The 18,958-nt window shown below is 42.0% G+C and overlaps 1 protein-coding gene across 7 annotated transcripts in view; it reads left to right on the top strand.

The window, feature by feature from the left end:
• The window catches only part of STXBP4 (syntaxin binding protein 4), a 178,970-nt gene extending 162,357 nt beyond the window's left edge, over positions 1 to 16,613 (top strand). For 6 of the 7 annotated variants that reach the window (XM_089478426.1, XM_089478455.1, XM_089478435.1 and 3 more), the window contains one exon: positions 14,640 to 16,613. In XM_089478426.1, the coding sequence (XP_089334552.1) occupies positions 14,640 to 14,754 (115 nt within the window). In that variant the 3' untranslated portion in view covers positions 14,755 to 16,613. The remainder of the gene's footprint in view (positions 1 to 14,639) is intronic. The other variant, XM_089478445.1, reaches the window with a different exon arrangement.
• The last annotated feature ends 2,345 nt before the right edge of the window (positions 16,614 to 18,958 follow it).

The raw sequence follows: 18,958 nt of genomic DNA, 5'->3' as shown, positions 1-18,958 counted from the left end.
TTGCTCTACTCGCAGGTAGTTAGCTTTTCTTTTTATTAAAAAATAGTCCTTTGAAAAATAATTTGAACTTTCACAAAAGGCTGCCGTGAGTTTTCTTCGATTGGTCTGGTGGTAGCACTGGTCAAATTGTTTTTTTCCGACAAGAATGATTTACCAAAGCATATTACTGAAAACCTTAAATGGAAAATGTTCCCTTGTTACCTTGAGTGGTGATTAGGAGAAGATAGGTAGGGATATGAGTAATTTGTTCAGTTTGTATTTTAATTCAGATTTACCAAACTGGTACCTCCCAAACTTTTATAAATACTGGAATACAGTTATGTAACAATAACTGCAGTTTTCTGAATTTTGCAATGCAGTTTACAAATAGAAAATGTGTTCAACTCCAATATGTGTGTGTGCTTGTGTGTGTGTACACATTCACATCAGAGGAAGGCTTTTATCAGAGGAGAGCAGAATGTAGATCAGCCGCTAATGGTAGATAGATTTCTTCGTTATTTGAAGTGGATCAGCGTGTGTTTCTTGCTGACTGTCAATAGCATACCACCCCAAAATTTCCCAGATGAAAACTTGGACACTTATGGTCAAGCAACATCATAGTGTGGTCAAGATAGGAAGAGTTATCAGTGAGGAAGAACAAACAAGCCAGGATGAGCTGCAGCAGTTTGCTTTTCATGAGCCTACTAGGGAAGGCAAGACTCCCTCCTGCTCTCTTCTCTCCTGTTAGTTCTGTACTTCAAACTCATTTTGTAGCAATTGGTGTAAGATGAGGATAATGGGTGAAAGCGGAAGAAGCTGGAAAAGGGGGTTGAGAGGACTAGCTGGGAATGCCCCTGCCAAATTGGGACACTTGGTTGGTGTGGAAGATTTTAATAGTGGCTAAAACTGAATGTTAATCCAAAAAATTATCTTTGGTATAGCTGGCCTTGTGCTCCTTGCTTATTTTTCTGTGTTGCTCATCTGTAAAATAATGAGATTGGCTGCCTTTGATCAGAAATATGCACTGCTGTACTGGTCTTTTTGAGAGTTAGAAACACTGATCTATAGGAACTCGGGTTTAGGTGTGCATTTGATTATACAGTGTGTGGTTCATGGGTGGCTCTACATATAGTAAATCACTCCCTGCACCTCCCCTGCTGTTACACATGTTTTTCTGGGTAGTGGATCTTGGAGTTCTGGTAAGAAAGGAAGTAGATCCCCACAAACCCAAAGACAAATTTATCTTCATGTTTAGTTTGACCCAGAGACCTTTGAAGGGACTTTCGCAGTCCAAGTAGAATACAAGACCTTCAGTAGTCTGCCTCAGTGAAAGATTTAGATTTCCATATCTGAGGGCCTAGATTCACTTTTGCAGTCTGGAGGGCAAAGAGGAGGAATCTTAGGAATGGTGCAGTGTCCTGAAAAGTGTGTATACCAGTGATGGTGAAACTTTTACAGACCGAGTGCCCAGACTGCAACCCAGACCCCACTAATTTATTGGAAAGTGCCACGTCCCTCTGGTTTCTAGTAAGAAACTCTGGCAAACTCTGTGCTAGGGTGACAGCATGTGTGCCCACAGAGAGATCTCTGAGTGCCACCTCTGGCATGCGTGCCATAGGTTCGCCATCACTGGTGTATATACAATTACATTCTTCATTTGTTAAACTTTTTTTTTATTTGAATGGAGTGGTTTGTGCAGCTGTGGTTGATACCTAATGTATTATGGTTAATGATATCACCAGGAGCTGCTCTGGTCAGGCCCCACCTGGAATATTGTGTCCAGTTCTGGGCACCACAATTCAAAAAGGACATTGAGAAACTGGAGCGTGTCCAAAGGAGGGCGACTAAAATGGTGAAGGGTCTGGAAACCATGCCCTATGAGGAACGACTGAGGGAGCTGGGGATGTTTAGCCTGGAGAAAAGAAGGTTAAGAGGTGATATGATAGCCCTGTTTAAATATTTGAAGGGATGTCATATTGAGGAGGGAGCAAGCTTGTTTTCTGCTGCTCCAGAGACTAGGACTTGGAGCAATGGATGCAAGCTCCAGGAAAAGAGATTCCACCTCAACATTAGGAGGAACTTCCTGACAGTAAGGGCTGTTCGACAGTGGAACACACTTCCTCGGAATGTAGTGGAGTCTCCCTCCTTGGAGGTCTTCAAACGGAGGCTGGATGGCCATCTGTCGGGGATGCTTTGATTTGGATTTCCTGCATGGCAGGGGGTTGGACTGGATGGCCCTTGCGGTCTCTTCCAACTCTATGATTCTATGATTCTATGATTCAATGTGATCCATAACATCATCATATAACTTCCTGTGATAACACAAAGGAGTTGTTCCTAGATTTCAGATTTTGACCTCAATATCTTAGGGACTGGGATAGTTCTGACCTATCTAAGGACTGTTCATAAAAGAGGTTCTCAATTAGATATGCTTAGGCTTGCCATTTCACGGCAGTGGGCGGGACTTTCCCGCCTCCTGGGGGCGTGCCCGGTCCCGCCCCGCCCTCCCCCATTCCCGGGTGGCTGCCTGACTCAGGGCTCCCAGGGCTGCTGCCTCCCTTTCATACAGTGCTGAGCAGCATGTCTGGAGAAGCAGCAGCGGCTGGAGCTAGCAGGGGGCAGGGTCTGCTGCTCTGCCCTGCCCCTATTGGCCAGCCCTCTCAAGGAGCCAGCCCTCTGCTTCCTTATTTGGGCATGCTCCAACTCCAAGCAGGGAGGGCTTTGCACTCAGGCAAGCTGCTTTTAGTTCTTCCCCTCTTTCTCTTTCTCTTTCCACTCCTTCTCTTCTTGTTATTCCATTTTTTTTCTTCTCCTCCTCTTCCCCTCCTCTTCCTCCTCTCCTTTTTCTTCCTTTCTTCCCTCTCCTCATCTTCTTTTTCTCTTTATTCCTATTCTTCTTTCTCCTCCTTTTCTTCTTTCTCCTTCCCCTTTTTTCTCCTCCTCCCCCTTTCTCCTCTGCTGTTGCTGTTGTTATTGTTGTGTGCCCAACTCCTTTCTGACTTATGGCAACCCTGCCTCTAGTCCTCTTATTTACCCCCTCTCTCTAAGCCTCCCTCCTCTTCTTCTCAGGGGTCCAGGGCTTCTCAAGGCTTTGCCCCCATTACAAAAGAAAAAAGACTTTGCAAGGGATCTGACCCATAAATCCCCCCTAAGTTGAGACATACTTGGGGAAAAAGAGGGGTGAGCGGTTTTGGGGGGGGGTGGAGGAGGCAAGGAAAAGGAGGAAGGGGGGAATTGCTAAGAAGGCTTGGGAGTGGGAAATGTAGTTTGTAGTGGCAAAAGGGGGAGCCTGTGGTCTTTCAAATCCTATGCCTGCTTGGGAGTGGGACTTGTAGTTTGTAGTGGCAAAAGGGGGAGCCTGTGGTCTTTCAAATCCTATGCCTGTTTGGGAGTGGGACTTGAAGTTTGCAGTAGCAAAAGGGGGAGCCTGTGGTCTTTCAAATCCTATGCCTGATTGGGAGTGGGACTTGTAGTTTGCAGTGGCAAAAGGGGGTGCCTGTGGTCTTTCAAATCCTATGCCTGCTTGGAAGTGGGACATGTAGTTGTAGAATTGGGCAGGGGGGTATTTGGCCAAAAAGAGAAGTACATTTCTGCCATCTGTCTAGGAATAATGCCAAAATGTCCTCCATTTTGAGCAGCCGAAGAAACATGCTTTTATATTAACATTTTTAAAAAATTATCAAATTTTTCATGTGTCCTCCATTTTTTAAAAAACGTGTCCTACATTTGAAAATGTGGCCCTACATTTGTCCCGGTTTGGAGGTCCTGACTTATGGCAACCCTAGATATGCTCTTCTAAGGAGGAAGAGTTGGATGCTTCCCCTGTTGTCAGACTCCCCCATCCATCCTTCCTGGCATTCCTCCCATGCAAGTCAGAGAGGATGTACGTATTTCCAATATGAGAATGTTCCCCAGAACAGCAAATCTAGGATTATCTTGTCCCTCTGATTATGTCAAAGCTCTTTAGCCACAGCACTCTCCAAGGCCTATAAATAAGTGGCAAGGCAGGTCCTAATCATTCCGAAAGCAAATCGTCTGTGTATGCATTGTGTGCCTGGGATTATGATGCTGTATGGTCTTAGTGTTTATTTATAATTATTTGATTTCTAATTAGGGGGCAAGGTCAAAGTTGAAGAGCCAAAGGTCCCTCTCCCCCAATCCAGAGCTCTGCAGAGTTGTGTGATGCACGCATGCAGCACCATGTGAACAAGGGCTGATGCTTCATTTCCTCTGACACTAGAGAAAGCTCTGTTTACACAGTAAATGCAAGGGAGAAGCCTCTGGTTATGTACTGCACCCCATCTAAAAGCCCATGCACAGACATTATTCTCTAAAACTATCATGTATAAAAGTGAGGGCTGCAAGAGAAGAATCAAGACAAATCACATTATTTAAACATGGATTCTAGCATGTAGATGAACCCTAGAAGTAGCTGTGGGAGCTGAAGGTGATTCATTTAGGGTTTGAAACAACCCTCTTATTGTAGAAATGTATGGGTGAACGGAGAGCTTCTTTCCTTCTTCCAGTATTAAAAGATACTTATGTCCTCCTCATGCTTGGAGATGCAGGAAGAGGTCATGCTAGCCTAACCGCTGTAATCCATGCATATCTAATATCTCATTTAGATTACTGCAATGCCCTTTATGTGGGGCTATCTTTGTGCATGGTCCAGAAGTTGCAGTTAATACAGAATACCATAGCCAGGATGCTGAGTGAGGCACCTGCCCATACATATTATTTCTTTTGTGTTTTCAAGTTGTTTCCGATGTATGGTGATCCTAAGGTGAGCCTATCACAAAGGGACTTTTTGGAAAGATTTTTTCAGAGTGGGTTTGTCTTTGCCTTCCTCTGAGGCTGAGAGAATTGATATGCCCAAGGTCATCCAGTAGGTTTCTAGGCTGAATGGGGATTCGAACTGTGGTCTCCAGAATTGTATTCCAACACTCAAAGCACCACAGCACTCTGGTTCACACCCTTACATATAATACGACACTAATGCTGAAACAACTCAAGATGCTACATATTTATTATTAGTGCTGTTTACCTGCTAGGCCATGCTCAAGTGTACTGGGATATGGATAGCTTGGGACCAGGTAACTGGCAGATGGCCTTTTCCATATGATTACTAAGATATTGGAGAAGCCGGTTGTATTACCGCATGCAGCAGCCTGGAAGTGGCCCTTCTTCATGGTGGCATCCATCTTGTGGAATGCCTTCCAGACTGGTATACAGACACAATCCAACTGAAACCCACCTCTCTGCTCAGGTGCATTCCCTACTTCTGTTGCCTGTTTTCTTTCCTCGTTGTGTCTTAGGTTTTCTGATTTAAAACATTGCAGCTGTAAGATGTGTTTAATATCTCACAACCTAGTGGTCAGAAGGCTAGTGTTTAATTGTAAAGGCTGCAGCTGAGAATGCTCACACCTATTTCTCTTGGGTGGGGTTATGCAAGATGGCTGACAGACTGAGAACCCTTGCTCCCATAAATAACCCCAGTTATTGCTTTACCTTGGTGGATAGCCAACAGTTTTTGCTGCTTTTTAAATGTGCCTTCAAGTCAATCCTGACATGCCAACCCTATCATAGGCTTTTCTTGACAAGATTTATTCAGAGGTTTCCCATTGCCTTCCTCTTGGAGGTGTCACTTGGCCAAGGTCACCCAGTGGTTTTCCATGGCCAAGCCGATATTTGAACCCTGGTCTCCCAGAGTCCCAGCCCAACATTCAAACTGCACTAGGCTGGCTCTTAATAACTGATATTTTCTATTTTATAGTGCTATTTTGTTAAAAACCTATGGATCCTAGGTTTTGCTATATACCTGTTTGAGAAATGATAAGCAATCTGTAAATCAGTCAGTCGGTAAACTGAATGATAAGTTCCATTCACCATAATTCAGACAAGCAGCGGGGTAAATAGGAGTGGCTTCAGGAACAGGTTGATGAAGAATATCCACGGTGGTTCCATCTCTTTCCTCCACCTTCTCTGCACGAGCTGAGCAAGGCTGTTGATGAGAAGTGACTTGGAGGGCTCTCATTCATAGGTTTGCCATATGTCAAAGTCAACTTGATGGCAGTTGATAACAACAACAATGGTAGTAGTAATAGAAAATGTTAGCAAATAAACACAAGGGTAATTGGGATTACTTTCTGTGTTTGTGTTGCATATATCATACTTTCAGCTAGGACATAAAATGCATCCTAAAGCTCTCTAGTTGAATCTGCAGGTATTTAAGGCTGAAGAGTGGTGGAAGGAAAATCCTCATCCTGCCATATCCTAATAGTCTTATGCAGTCTTCATTCAGGTAGCAAGCCCAGTGTAGTTTGTGGAATGTCTGTTCAAGAGATATGTTAATCTCATTAAAGCAGCTCAAGTTTTAAATTTAAATGAGCTCCCTGGTCCAGATTTATTTGTAATGCTACCTCCCACCCACTCACTGCCCATCAGGCTCAATTGAGCATTAGCTTTGTACAACCAAGCAAAAGGCAGGAAGGAATAAGTGGGTGTTGTCACACTGCAATCCATTCATCCTTCTCAGAACAGAATGATATTCACTGTTAACTCAGGGCTGCAATTCAGTGATGCAAAAGCTAGCCTTCAGCTATTAAAAAAGGAGGAGTACAGACTGGTTGCTGGGCAGAAAGATGGAATGTCTTCTATCCATTCCAGAAGGCTCTGCATGGACATACTGAGTCAAACAGTGTGCCTGGCTATCTATAAAAGGGTGTCTTCATAAAGTTCCATTAAGTCAACTGTTTTGTAGTCTGACAGAGCTTGATTATTTAATTAATTAATTAATGTACTTTATATCATGCCTTTCTCCCAGCATGGAATTCAAGGTGGCTTATAGCCATTAAAAAACAACAACAGTGCAACTAAAAACCGATTAATACAAAAACTTCTGCAAAGAAACCTGTTTGGACAGTTGCCATGCTAATTCAGCACTTATTTAGTGCACAGCCCACCCTGATGTATGTTTCTTTCCAAGAAATAGAATCATAGAGTTGGAAGAGACCACAAGGACCTCCCAGTCCAACCCTCTGCCATGCAGTAATACACAATCAAAGCACTCCCAACAGATGGTCATCCAGCCTCTGTTTAAAAACCTCCAAAGAAGGAGACGCCACCACTCTCCAAGGCAGCATATTCCACTGTTGAACAGGTCTTACTGTCAGGAAATTCACCCTAATGTTCAGGTAGAATCAATTTTCCTGTAGTTGGAATCCATTGCTCTGTGTCCTAGTCTCTGGAGCAACAGATAACAAGCTTGATCCATCCTCACTATGACATGCGTTCAAATATTTAAACAAGGCTGTCATGTCACCACTGTAATCCTAGCAGTGTTCAAGTGACTTTGTCTTAAGAGAACCGACATCAGGGGTGAGCAACATGTCATCCTCCAGATTTCATTGAACTACAACTCTGGTCATCCATGCTTGTTTGTCATCCTGGTTGAAGCTGATGAGAGTTGCTGTCCAACACTTCCCAGAGAGCCACAGGCTGTCTTTATTATCATTTGCTGTGCTTGGCCTCGACTATATTCCGTGGCATGATGGGATTGCCAATGAAGGTCAGGGCCTTTGGCATTTGCCACCAGGGAGTTCATCTGGTCCCTCTGACCAGCCATGAAATCCCCAGGATTCCATGAGATGGAACCATGGCAATTAAAGTGAAATTATTTAAATTGGCCCTCAACATTTATGGCTTTGACTTTTGCAGATTTGATTATTTGCAGTTTTGATTAATATGTTCTTTTTAGGAATCTCTAAGTCCTCCAGTGCAATTCTTCTGGAAGATGATCAGATGAGTTATGCTGGAGAACCTTGAAGTTCCTAGAGAAAACACTTTTCTAGGCATTTGTAGGCCCTCCAGCACGATTCTGTGATTAACATCTGGCAGATGTTGACCACAGAGGGCATGGAAATTCCTAGAGAGGTGTTCTCTTAGGTAAAAAGGATAGTGTTTTTTTATTTGTGGTTTTTCACGTTCATGGGGTTCCTTCACCCTAACCCCAGAGAATGTGGAGGGATCACTGTACATTGTATATGTGTGGTGTGGATGGGCCCCTGTTGATACTCACACTAGAACATGTACAAACAGCCAAATCAGACAGTTGGGATGATCTTATGCAGGGGTAGGCAACCTGTGGCCCACGGGCCGGATGCGGCCTGGCGAGGCCTTGAGACTGGCCCCAGCCCGGTCCTGCCACCAATTGCTGCCGGGGCCTTTGGCCTCTCATGCGCAGGGGCAATTGTCTATAGAAGCCTCAGAAACATGCATTTATATTAACATTTTTTAAAAAAATTAGCAAATTTTTTCACATGATCTCCACTTTTTTAAAAAAAAGTGTCCACTATTTGAAAAATTTGTCCTACATTTGTCCCGGTTTATTAATTTATTTAATTTTTTTTTAAATTATTTACTTATTTATTTTTTGGCTTCGGCCCCCCAGTTGTCTGAGGGACAGCAACCCGGCTCAAAAAGGTTGCCTACCCCTGATAGTGGTACCCTCTACAGATATTTTTACATATCAGATTGAAAGAATTATGACCCAGAATAATTACTTGGTAGATGTCCTGTTTTATAGTTCTTAAACCTTTTAGAATAGCAGCTACTAGAGTAGGGCTTTAAACCTATAGATGTCTGACAAACTCTGTTTTATAATGCTCTTGTTAAGTATTCAAACATTTGGAATGGAGGAACTGATTGCCTCAAACACTTGTAAATTTTCTTTTGCATCCATCCATTGGATTGTTCATTAATCCTGAAGTTACTCGATCAAATAGTTTACTACAGGTTACCAACACTAGCATTTTGAGTTTTTTTTCATACTGTTTGGTTTGTTGGTTTGGTTCTATTTAATTTATTGCTGTATATTATTGTTAACTGCTTCGAATTTGTCTTTCTGGAAAGACAAAAACTTTGATATGAAGATGAAAGGTTGAAGAAGGCCAGCAGTTTTCATAAGAGTCCAGGGTAGCTAACAACATCCATAAAAACAGGAGAGTTAAAATTGCAAATGACAAATATCTAAAATCACAAATCAACATTCATAAATACAAAACTCTAAAATTACAAATCAGCAGTGGTCAAAAGACAAATGTGTAAATCAAAATGTATCTCTTGTGCTGATTGCCAGTGATCACAATGTAATGGCAGAATGAGCCACATTTTGACCCACCCTCTTGGCTGTGATCCTGAGCATCCTGGTTTCCCCTCTCTCTTGCTTTCCTCCTCTTTTGATTGAGATCTGGAGGGCTGGGGAGAATGTGGCACGCAGAAAAATCTCCTGTAGCCTGCCTGGCATGATGGTTTGCTACCACACTTAGTTTATGATGGAGACAAACATTAGAGAACCTAAGACTAGAGGCTAAGAAGCATTGCTTATCCTTATCAGTATGTACAGGTTTTCCTTGGAAAGTAGATAGAACTGCCTACTCACACAGCAACGAAGATGACCAAAAAAATTGATTTATTCTTCCTCATAAACCATGTACATTAGCAGTGTTTACTATATATCTTGAATTCTCTGTAATGACAGCTATACACTAACAGTTGCTTCTGCAATAAATACTATTTTCAGCATCTGGAGTTTTCTCCACCTGTTTTTTATTTTCTTTTTTGCAGCCCTGTTCCACTGTAGCTACTAGCTTTTACATATCTGTACTGGACCAATATCTGCTAAGTGTTTGAAGCTCTCATTGAACAATTTAAAGTAATGTGATTTATTTCCAAAGAAATGTGTTTAGCATTAGGCAATGTCTCCTTAAAATTAATTCATGTTATCTATCTACAGTGATTTGTTTATTTATTTTTAAGCAGTTACTTCATAAACCAAAGCTCTTCAGGCTGTCTTTTTTCACATTTTACATGCTGAATGGTAAATCAACATATATGTAAGCTGATTGTATGTTGATTTACCATTCAGAAGTTGATCCACTGACTCTATTCTAATGAATTAATTTAGGCTGAAAGGTGATGAGCACAGTAGAGGAAAAAGTCTTGAAATTATGTTACTATATCATTAGAGGTTTTAGTTTTTTAAATCTGCATTTCACATGGATTTCAAGTGTTTCCGTAACTTTCTGAAGTCCTCCAAATGTTAGAGACATAAATTGATCCAGTAGGACTTCTCTAGCTGTAGCTAACTGGATTTGGACCATAGTCTTAAAGACATCAAACACCCTGAGTCACTAAAATTCAGTACCATCAATAAAAGACTGTTTTTGGCTTAACTAAAGTTGAGATAAATATTCACTGAGATGCCAGTTTAAGTCTGCAAGAATAGTTAAGAAAATGTCCTTCTTGGAACATAAATATAATTGAATTAGAATTTTTTAGCTTATTGCTGATGAACTAGAACTCACGTCTACTAACATTACTCTCCCAGCATGGGTGCAACTGGATGTTATGCCTTTGACTGTACTTTTTCATACCCTGCAGAAGGAGATAGCCATTATCTCCTGTTGGCAGGGCCCCTGCCTGGTATGCAACAGCAGCCAGAGGCAGGGTGACCAGATGTCATTGCCACAAAGGAGGACAAGGCACTGCAAAATGTTGAACATTCAAGAAAAACGTAGGACATTATAAAATAAAAGTTAAAAACACTCATGTAAATATAAATAGGTGCTTCTTTGTCATGCTTGATATGGAGGACATTTTGGATTTCCTCCTGGGCAGAAGGCTGAAATGTAAGACATGTCCTGTAAAAGGAGGGCATCTGGTCACCCTGGCCAGAGGGCTTCCATCTCCCCAGGCAGTGATCAACTTAAGAGGTATGCCCAGGCTTGTTGCCATTGCTCCAGAGCACAGAGCTACTTCCTCTCTCAGTGCTCAAGAGTATTTAGAGTGAGTCCAGAAACACCTTGCAGCTGATCAGTGGTTGGGGAGATGGAGCTATGCCTGGTAATCTCCTGGCTATTTTGTAGCAGGAGGAAACAGCTGGACAGAAGGAGCTCCTGCCTGCCTTAAGTATGCCATGGAGACTTCCACTCTGCCAGCCTGATGGAGAATCTTGGCCAGCAATTGCTGTTGTTGAATAAGTGTTTAAAGGAATCTCCTGCCTAAATTTGCTCAAGGGGATAAGGATATAAAGAAAATATATTTATATAAATTGAAATCACTTGTTGTTGTGTACCTTCAAGTCATTTCTGGCGTTTTCTTGGCAAGATTTGTTCAGAGGTTTGCCATTGCCTTTCCTTAAGGCTGAAAGTGTGTGACTTGCCCAAGGTCACTCAGTGGATTTTATGGACGAGCAGGAATCGAACCCTGGTCTCCAGATTCACAGTCCAACACTCAAGTACCTCTCAACATTTCATGGATGAAAATTGGGATGTATGTGGCCAACCTTAGAGTACAATTAAGATGGCAAAAGTTACTAATGAGGAAGAAACCACAAGCTTGGTGAGGCTGAAGCCATTTGCTCCTGCCCAAACCTATTGGGAAAGTGAAAATTCCACCCTTCCTCTCTGCTCCCCTTTGCTGAGTAATTGAGTGAAAACTACTTCCATACTAGGAACTCAGTTTGTAGCAAATGAAGCAATCTGAGGGCAAAGGGTGAAAGTGGGAAGAGAGAAACTGGGACATTTTAAAAGCAGCCAGAAACAGGGGACAACAGAGGATGAATCAGGACTGTCCCTGTCAAATCAGGACAGTGGGAATATATGTTATTATTTATAAGGTGGTATCAACAGAAGCTGCAGCAGTAGGTTTCAATGTGGAGTTCTCCTGTTGAGGATTCCATATCATACTTTCTTCCAGGTACTCTTGCCCTCCCTGATTTTCATCCCCCACCTACACAACAGATGCTCAGAGCCACTTACCGTAATGTGCTCAGTCTTCCCGTGGCTATGTTTAGATTTGTGGGGAGGGGGTCATTTTTCCTAAAAGTATTTTGTATTAGACCACTCCTTAAGATTTCTAAAGCCTGCTGATATTTCCCTGCTTGTGTGAGGCTGATGCAGTTCTGGCACTGATAGAACACGGTATATAAAATGTTCTTCTTACCCTGGCTAGGGAGAGGATCTTTCTCTCCTTAGTTACTCCTTAAGCCTATAACTGAATGGTGAGATTTTGGTCTGAGCTAGGAACAACCAAAATAGTTTTTAGAAAATGAATTTGACTTAGTAACTCACATGAAATTAATAGAAAAAGATGCATATTAACATTCCAAATTGGGATCTACTGGATAAGTGTGAGTGCTCCATGGACCATGTCTAACTTACAGATGCCGTCTGGAAAAGGCACCTAGTTGTCTGATACAGAGGAAACTGATTGGGACTGTACTTCCTCTGACAGAACTAGGCTTCCACATGACACAAGTATGGAGGCCTTAAGACCAACTCAAATAACATGATAACCACATTGCCACTTCTGAGCATCTGAAGGGACGATGCATATCTGTAGATAGGCAGTGAACAGGTAGCTGGAAATGTTGTGACTGTCATGTGGAAAAAATATTCACAGTTATTCACTTACAGGTTGAAATACAGGTTCCTCAACAGCTGGGAAGCCCTGCTATGAAAAATAACAGACCAGAAAAATTTCTTTGGCATTCCAACTCTTTGATTCTATTCTGATATCATGAAATGTTGTGGGCAATTATTGTATGTAGAAAAGCATGCATTGTTTTGCACAAAAAGTATATTTTCTGCACAGAAATGGGGTTTTCTGTCAACTGCTCCCCAATGTTTCCTGTGGAGTAAACACATTTTCCGTGCAGAAAGACACTTTTCCCTCCTCTTGCACAATAATTCCTCTACTCTGCAGCACTTCAGGACTGGGAGAATAGGCAGTGCGGAGAAATATTTATTTTTTTCCTACAATGCAGAGAAATCTACAGTATTTATTTGTCCTTGTATGCAAAGACAAAAATGCTCAAGAATTTAGTCCACAGACATACCAGGCTCTCCTTCCACTGTAATGTAGTGTCAGGATCATGGTCCAGACATGGTACTGCCATGTTGAATTGCTGTGCTTGTACATAGGTGTGTTACTGCAGGTTATGCTTTCTTATTGGTGAAGTTAGTAAAAGAAAAAGATTGTGTATGAGTAGTGGCCTGGTGTAATGAACAGACATGGGGGAAGAAGTATACAGGTCATCCTTGTGAGAATCTGTAGCTTGGTACAGGGAAAAAGAAGGAGAGGTAAGACCTTGGAAGAGAATATGTTTTGAATTGGTGACAAATGGGATGAAGGCATTTGTAATGGGTGAATAGCTTGAACTCTAAATATACAGTGTAACTGGGGGGGGGGGGATCTTCAGTCCTGACAACAGCTATGTACAGTGATCTTTGTCCAGTGATTGGACCCTGTCTGCACATGTCCTACCCTGCTCCCCGTCCTCATAACAATCAGTCCAGACAACACAGGGTCCAATCCTCAATCTTGGTGCAAACTGTTCTAATGATGTACAGCCAGTTCAGCACCAAACCCACATTAAACCAGTCTTAAACCCAATTTTAAAATCTCAGCTTTTACGCTGGATCTTCCTAGAAAATCTGGTGACCTCCCAAGCAATGTGGGGCAACTATTCACATGTGTGTCCCAATGTGCTGCCTGTCACTCTGGTGCAAGTCACTCCCTCTGAGGTCTGAAAGAGTTACCCAGCCTTGTGATTGATGCTGGGCATGTCATTTTTTCCCAGAGAGACCAAATTGTGGTGGCATATGCATGGGAACAGCCACCCAACAACATCACTACAGATTGACCAAGTAATGCAATTTTGGGGCCAAAATACTCCTGGCTGTTCCCAGAGTTTTCTAGCCTGTGTATACTCTGCCCTACTCAGCTTACTGAATAAAGCTTTTCTGAATCTGCTAAAGGCTTGTGTTCCTGTCTGTACATTATGTGTGGTGAGCTGCAGAGATATGCAGTGGACACACTTGCAAATATATCTTGATGTGTGAAGCATTTTGGAAAAAATGCAGAGAAAAACTAAAGCACAGAGAATCAACCTTGGTTCCTCAGATGAAAATCGAATGTTGTTCTGGGCCAGGGATTTGAGGAGGGGATAATTACAATCTTTGTCTCTACAGTGATTGGACCAACATCAGAATCCTGAGAGTGTCCATTATATGTTAAGCCCAAAGGACAAATTTCCTTTGGAAATTTGGAAAGAACTGTTATTTATTGACAAGTTGAGCCTGTAAGATGCTGTGAGGGATGACAGCACAATTGCACATGTCTATTCATAGAATACAGTGAGACTTATTCACAAGTAGATAGAGAGTTGTAGCCTGTGTCATCCTCAGAAATGTAAATGAGTTTTACTCAGGTCTTTCCTGCATGTTCTTACCCTCACACTCACACAGCTCATTGACCTATTGCAATTATGAGTCCTGCATGCAATGTGGCTATGGGAATGGCAAAAGTCCTTGCTGGACTGTGACTGTGTCACTGTTACGCACAGTGGGCAAGATAATGCCTTTCTCCCATGCTCACTTCATTTCTTGGATGTCAAGGAAGAGGAGGAGGAGGTGATGGTGGTCAACAGTGAAAGTGGCAAAACATTCCCTGCCCTGACAAGGCTGCACCCTTGTATGAGATACCGTTCCTCTCACCCTCACTTTGTACTGTTTAATGAATAAATATGACTTACTTTATTGTGGGAAAACGACTTCACTTGGACAGTCAGCTTAATAAAATATTTTGTTTTTCCTCAGTCATGTGACACAAACAACATCCTGGGTCCACCCTGTCACCAGTGTTCTTGCCTTGTCATGTTCTGAAGAAAATGAAGATGATGGCTTCAGAGAGCACTCGGATCCAAAAAGCTGAGAAGACCTCTTACTTCAATTTGGTTTCAGCCTAGTTGTCAAGATTACTGTGTCTAGCATGGATGTACTAGCTCTGGTTGAAACAGCTGGAAAGTTTGCTATTGCCTAGCATTTGGGACTGGACCCACAGGCTAAATACCCTCTCTCAGTCTGTATCAGTAGACTCTCTTGACATAGACCACACACTTGTATTAATACCCATTATGCACCAGTACCACAGGCTCATTTGTATTTTTAAAATAGAAGAGTTTGGACAGGCACTTGATCCCAGTACCTCTTGCCTGCTTGTATATCTTTGGCATCTGGTCTATTAAAGGCAGTTCCCAATATCTCATCATGCTTTAGAGAAACCTGCCCTAATCTGGAGGGAGAATTTAGCCCTTGACTGAACAGATAACAGAAATAGTTACAGCCTTAGGTCTTAATAGCTGGGCAGACTGTATGGCCAGCATTGTGTAGATGACATACACTGGCATAGACCTCCCATAACACAGGTGTTTGCATTTATATGATCATTGTGGAAAAGATATATCATACCTCCTTGTGCAAAAATTTAATTGATGCAATTTCCACTTGACGACACAGGGGCTCAACTCCAGTGGATGGGGGAGCCCAGCAGAGTGGGCATTCCCGAAGCCCTGAAAGACGATAGGTGCTGCATTTTTCTAGCTACACAACTGCAATTGGATGAAGCTTGGGGCATCCACTCTGCATCTCAAGCAACCAGTGACAGCAGATTCCCAACAGAAATATGTTGGCCAAAGTACACTGCCAGCAGTATTGTTGCATCTTAAGCATTATCACCAGGGAACTGATTATGCTCCATCTGTGTTCCATCCACTCCCTTTCTGCCATCTCAGATGTTATGGAGAAAATTACAGTACATTGCAGTTATGACCAAAGTCTGCCTGCCAGTGACAAAGCAATGCATTGTGTTGAGGTCCTTGCAATAGAAAATCACCCTTCTGTGCATACATTACTTGTTATCATAATGTAAATTTTGCTAGTGAAGTATGTGAAAAGTCAGGGACTCACCGGGTAAGGCTCAGTAGATTTGTAGAAGCCATGGAGTTATCTTGTGAGTGATGTAGACCTAAGGGTTTGTCTATACGTTAAACTCATATTACTTTACCTATTGTGGTTCCCTCATCTTCAGAGTCACATTAATTCTCTGAGATGGCTGTAATCTTTTCACAGTGAATTCTCAGTACTCTGACTGCAGTTAAACTGGTTTTAATCTGTAGGCTAGGACATAGTCCAGTTCAGGCAACAGATGCCCTAGGAGAGTCAGACTTCACTAATATAGTGTGCTTATTGCTTTAATTTGAGAGTGGTCTTATGAGTAGCAATAGAGTTATTGCTTCCTTCCAGGCCCACATCTTCATTTCATCATCTTCCTAGACAGTACACAAACTGAGTAATTAGGTCAGTACTTATATCCTACTAATGGCCATAGTTACAATCTTGGTTCCCCCGCAAACTATCGGATAGAATATGAGCAACCTGGAGATGTTTCTCTTCTTTTGCCTACTAATTAATGGCTTCTCTGAAGTAGGTCACCATGTTCACTGTGCTGCTTCTTTATCCTAGTATCACTTTGCTACCCTCTGTTCACTTTTTATTTTTCTTTACTGCCATGTTGTGATGCCTGGTAGATAATACATATATATTAAAGAAGATTATACTCTTCCTTTAAAAACACAAGATGTTCCAGCCCATGGTTTCTTTCCTTACTGCTTCAAGCAAATTTCATTCTGCTGAGAACTGTAAATAGTGAAACGTAGTCTATAAGGCCACTACACTTAGATAACCAGGTTCTTTTAACATTTTTATAACAAAATAAATTACTTTAACTTTTAATGTGGACTCTTTTTATTTCCATTTCTTAGTTCTTGTATGCATGTGTATTAATTGTTCCCAATGGTGCATCTTGATCACTTGACCAAAGAGGCATGGCACCAATGGAAGGGTTCTCCTGCCCACTCCCAGTTTTTAGCTTTCATGTAGGGGAGAAGATTTAGAAAGAAAAATCAACTTGAGGAAAGATTTCACCTCTCATACAACCACACAGTGGGTCTGATCTGAAGCAGGACCCTGTGCACATAGTAGTAGGTTGAGTTGCCAGTTGAAAAATAGGACAGGACTCCCATACATTTAATGGCTGTGGAGAAGTGGGAATTTTATTTTTCACCTGGCAAGCCTACTTGGAGCTTTAAAAAAAATTCATAATAGAAGAATGTAGCTTCCAGATTAACACTCACTTTTTTCCTCTCTGCTTCTGGCACATGTTAAGTTTCGGAAGGACAATGTGCTGTGCTTTTATTCAGCCACAGTAGGTGAATAAATTAGATCTCTCTTTCTTTTGAAATGTGGGGCAAGGAATATTGTGTGCAATCTTGTGGTTGGAGCTCATGAGGGCTAGAAGCCTTCTTGTATCTCAAAATGACTGTGGTCTGGGATGTAAAGCTCATGGGCCTGTTACAGAGCACATGCCAAGCCCCTACACAAACAAACTTGGGTTGTTGGCTCAGTGTACCTCCATTCTTGTGTGTGTAAAAATGGCTCCCCATCGAAGTTAGTGAGGGGAAGCCATAGAAGAAACAGAGTTCCACACTCACAGCCAAGCTCCTCCTGTGTCTGCAAGGAATTGCCTATTAATATCTCTGACTCTACACATAATCTCAGCCTGCCTGGAGTATAATTAACATACCAGAGCCAACGGAAAATGATAAAAGGAAAGCTGTTTCTCTGCCTCCAGAACACACTGCCCATCTCATTGCCTGCATATTAAGCAGCTCTTTGCTTCATCCTCTGTTTGACTCATGGGAGTAAGGGATTGCCATTCACATAGTGCCTCCTGGCCACAAATGCTTCTTGGGAAAATTTGTGCCTGTTAGAATTATTTTAGATTGCAACCCTGTAACAGTTATCTGATAGTACATGCTGAGGATACTGTGGACACAGCAAAAAGACAGACAAATGGGTTCATGAATGGATCAAGCCAAGGTGATTAAATTGAAGCTGTTGTACTTTGGCCACATAATGAGAAGGCATGACTCATTAGAAAAGAAATAATGCTTAGAAAGGTTGAAGGTAGAAGATAGGAAGGAAGATTGCACACCAGTTGGCTAGACTCAGGGAGATCACAGGTATGAGTCTGCGGGACTTGATAGTAGAGGATAGGGAGTCTTCGAGATGTCTCATCCACAGGATCACCATGAGTTGAGATTGACTTGGCAGTTAACAACATCTCCTTGATCTCAGTCGTGGTTACTTTTGAGTATTCATGGACAGGATTGCACCACAACTGTCATTAGCCTGAATCTTGTACTTCCAAATAGAGTAGGTCTATTATAGCAGTGGAATTTACATAAGTGTTGATCCACTTACCGTTACTTCTATTAGTCTTCTTTAATTCAGACTACCAGTAGAATTCAGGACAATGTTTGGAATTCATGATTCTAGTTATTACTACGACATACAACTTACAACATAACCTAGTATTACACATTTGGAAATTATTTGTATTCACATATGCAATAGCATAGGGAATGGTAGGGATTGGAAAAGTACCCTTATCTTGACTTACTAGGCAGCCACCACTGCAAGTGATGGGTCTGTTCTGTTGATTAGGATTCCCACCTCCTCCTCCCTCTTGTGAATGGTTTCCAGTGCAAGGAGGAATTGTGATAAGGATCTTTCTTGTGATGGTCACACCAAAGATCACTGCAAAGAGGCATGACAACATCAGTCTGCTTCTTCAATCAGAGAACAGATCTCCATCTCTCACAGCAGCCAATGCCCAGTAAGTCAGGATTAAGGGGTCAGGCCAGTTCTGTAACTAGTGCATGTAAAATTCTGGCCATTATTTTTTCATTTTGCTAGTGAAAGAAATGTCCACTGATGCCAAGAAGGCATGTTCAGCCAACTCTCCTGGATTTCTCCATTCCCTAGGAAGTCAACTGACCTCATCATTTCTTCCATGAAAGCTGCTGTATAGTTCCCAAATGAGGGATTTGTTATTTTAGATGACATAAGCTTGAGGCATGCAGACAAGGAGTGTGTCATGGTGGGCATGCGGTCTGGGGAGAAAAAGCAGGCTTTGGAATCCAGATGGCGAATGCACTGAAATATGACACCATTTTTTAAAATATAAAACAACACATTTCTTAGGTTAACCATACAAACTGATCCATTTGTAGAGC

Source organism: Sceloporus occidentalis, unplaced genomic scaffold (genome assembly GCF_023333645.1).
Source record: "Sceloporus occidentalis isolate IW3139 unplaced genomic scaffold, rSceOcc1.0.p SCAF_1, whole genome shotgun sequence".
Classification (NCBI taxonomy): Eukaryota; Metazoa; Chordata; class Lepidosauria; order Squamata; family Phrynosomatidae; genus Sceloporus; species Sceloporus occidentalis.
This window is presented reverse-complemented; position numbering and strand designations above follow the sequence as displayed.